This window comes from Ceratina calcarata, unplaced genomic scaffold (genome assembly GCF_001652005.2).
Source record: "Ceratina calcarata isolate Rehan_Ccalc_2016 unplaced genomic scaffold, ASM165200v1 scaffold1451, whole genome shotgun sequence".
Classification (NCBI taxonomy): Eukaryota; Metazoa; Arthropoda; class Insecta; order Hymenoptera; family Apidae; genus Ceratina; species Ceratina calcarata.
In genome coordinates, this window is record NW_017135676.1 from 1 (window position 1) to 1,885 (window position 1,885).

The 1,885-nt window shown below is 38.7% G+C and overlaps 1 protein-coding gene across 1 annotated transcript; it reads left to right on the forward strand.

Moving 5' to 3' along the window:
- Positions 1 to 7: 7 nt before the first annotated feature.
- LOC108631204 (histone-lysine N-methyltransferase SETMAR-like) lies at positions 8 to 715 on the forward strand (the record flags this gene model as incomplete). Its single annotated transcript, XM_018034951.2, is given in 2 exon segments — positions 8 to 385; positions 387 to 715. Coding segments are annotated over 2 exon segments (630 nt in total), but the record flags the coding sequence as incomplete, so codon positions are not given.
- Between the last annotated feature and the right edge of the window lie 1,170 nt (positions 716 to 1,885).

A 1,885-nucleotide genomic window follows, 5' to 3' on the forward strand; every position in this document is an offset into this window, starting at 1 on the left:
TCTTTCTCTGCTTTCTCGCAACAAAGCTGAACCATTTCTCAATCCAATTGTTAAGTGTGATGAAAAATGGATCATGTATGATAATCGTAAGCGTTCATCACAATGGTTGGACAAAGATGAACCACCAAAACACTGTCCGAAACGAGACGTCCACCAGAAGAAGCTGATGGTCACTGTTTGGTGGTCTGGCTCAGGTGTCATCCACCACAGCTTTATGGAACCTGGCCAATCGATCACGGCGGATGTCTACTGCTATCAACTAGACGAAATGATGAGAAATCTTGCGATTAAACAGCCAAAATTAGTTAATCGGATGACTCCAATCCACCTGCACGACAACGCTCGACAACATGCCGCACGAATGACCGTGTCAAAGCTACAGCAAGTTGAAGTTGGAAACTCTTCGTCACCCACCGTACTCGCCAGACCTTGCCCCAACTGACTATCATTTCTTTCAAAATTTAAACAACTTCTTATCGGGAAAAAAATTCAATTCCGCACAGGCTATAAAAGTGGCGTTTCAAGAGTTCATTGACTCCCGTGATCCAGGCTTCTACAGCAAAGGGATAAGTGAGTTACCTCTAAGATGGCAAAAGTGTATTGTTGTATATACACATATAAGTATGTGCATACTTTGATTAAAAATAAAATGTTCTTATTGGAAAAAAATCGAATTCACATATGTGCCTTTTTTGCTCCATTTCATACTTGACAACCTAATATTCTAGTAAAGATAACAGACGACACTCTTACAAATAGACATTCGTAGCCGGACAATCACAGAGTGTATTAACAAACACTATGGACGGGATAATTTCGGTGCATGTGTACTCGTGCGAATATTTCGTTTCGACGCATAGAAAAGGGCAAAAAAAATCCCATAGAGTGAGTTTCGATGTGCTCTTGCGGATTGAGCGAGTGATTAGGTTGAATGCCAGGATACATCATTTCAAAATAATTTTCCATCTCCAGTACCCGAGGTAAGGACACAAATTTCTTATAGGTACAGTCCTACTTACAATTATCGACATGCATCGATCGACGGTGATCAGCTAAGCGTCTGCTGAAAACATTCGATGCAAGTCGGTTTTTCAATTTTAGGGGCAAAAACATCGAATTTTTAAATGTTAATAATTAATTAACGAAGCCCCAAACGAAATTTTTTCTCTCTTGATTTTCGACTTATTTTCGACCAAAGAACACGTCCTTAAAATATTGCCCACTAGTAGGTTTACACCCTGTATAGCTGACATGTTCGGAGATAAATAGGGGGTNCCTCCCACCATGCGTTAATCGCCGCCTCGCCTCACCGACGGTTCATTCTACACGGTAGGACAATAAGACGGATGAATAGGCAGGATAGAGAATTATACACGTGAATAAGAAATATTCAAATATTTAATATTTACATGTCGTTCTTCCATTGCTAAATATTCAATGAAACATGTAATAATTACGATACGAATGTTCAATGTTGCTCAAAATATAAATGTTAACACTTTTCAAAAACTGTCAGACCAGTACGCTCTATATGCTGTATCGTATGATACTACGTGAAGTCAGAACGGAGATCTGCGCATGCACTTGTATTGGGAAATGGTAAATATGGGTGGGAGATGCGCAGAACGACCGAAAACTGAACCGTACCGACTCCTAGTCACTCGGAACTCAAGTGTAGAAGCAAAAGGCGGCAATACCAAGTATTAGTAACTTCATTACGTATTTCATTTATTACGTATTATATTAAGTGCCCACATATTTTTGTCTACTGACAAATAGCTGTCATTTTCATTAAGTGTAGCGTGCTTACACAAACATGCAAATATGAACTTCAAATATTCACTAAATAATGTTCATACTATAATGATGTATAATAAATAAAATT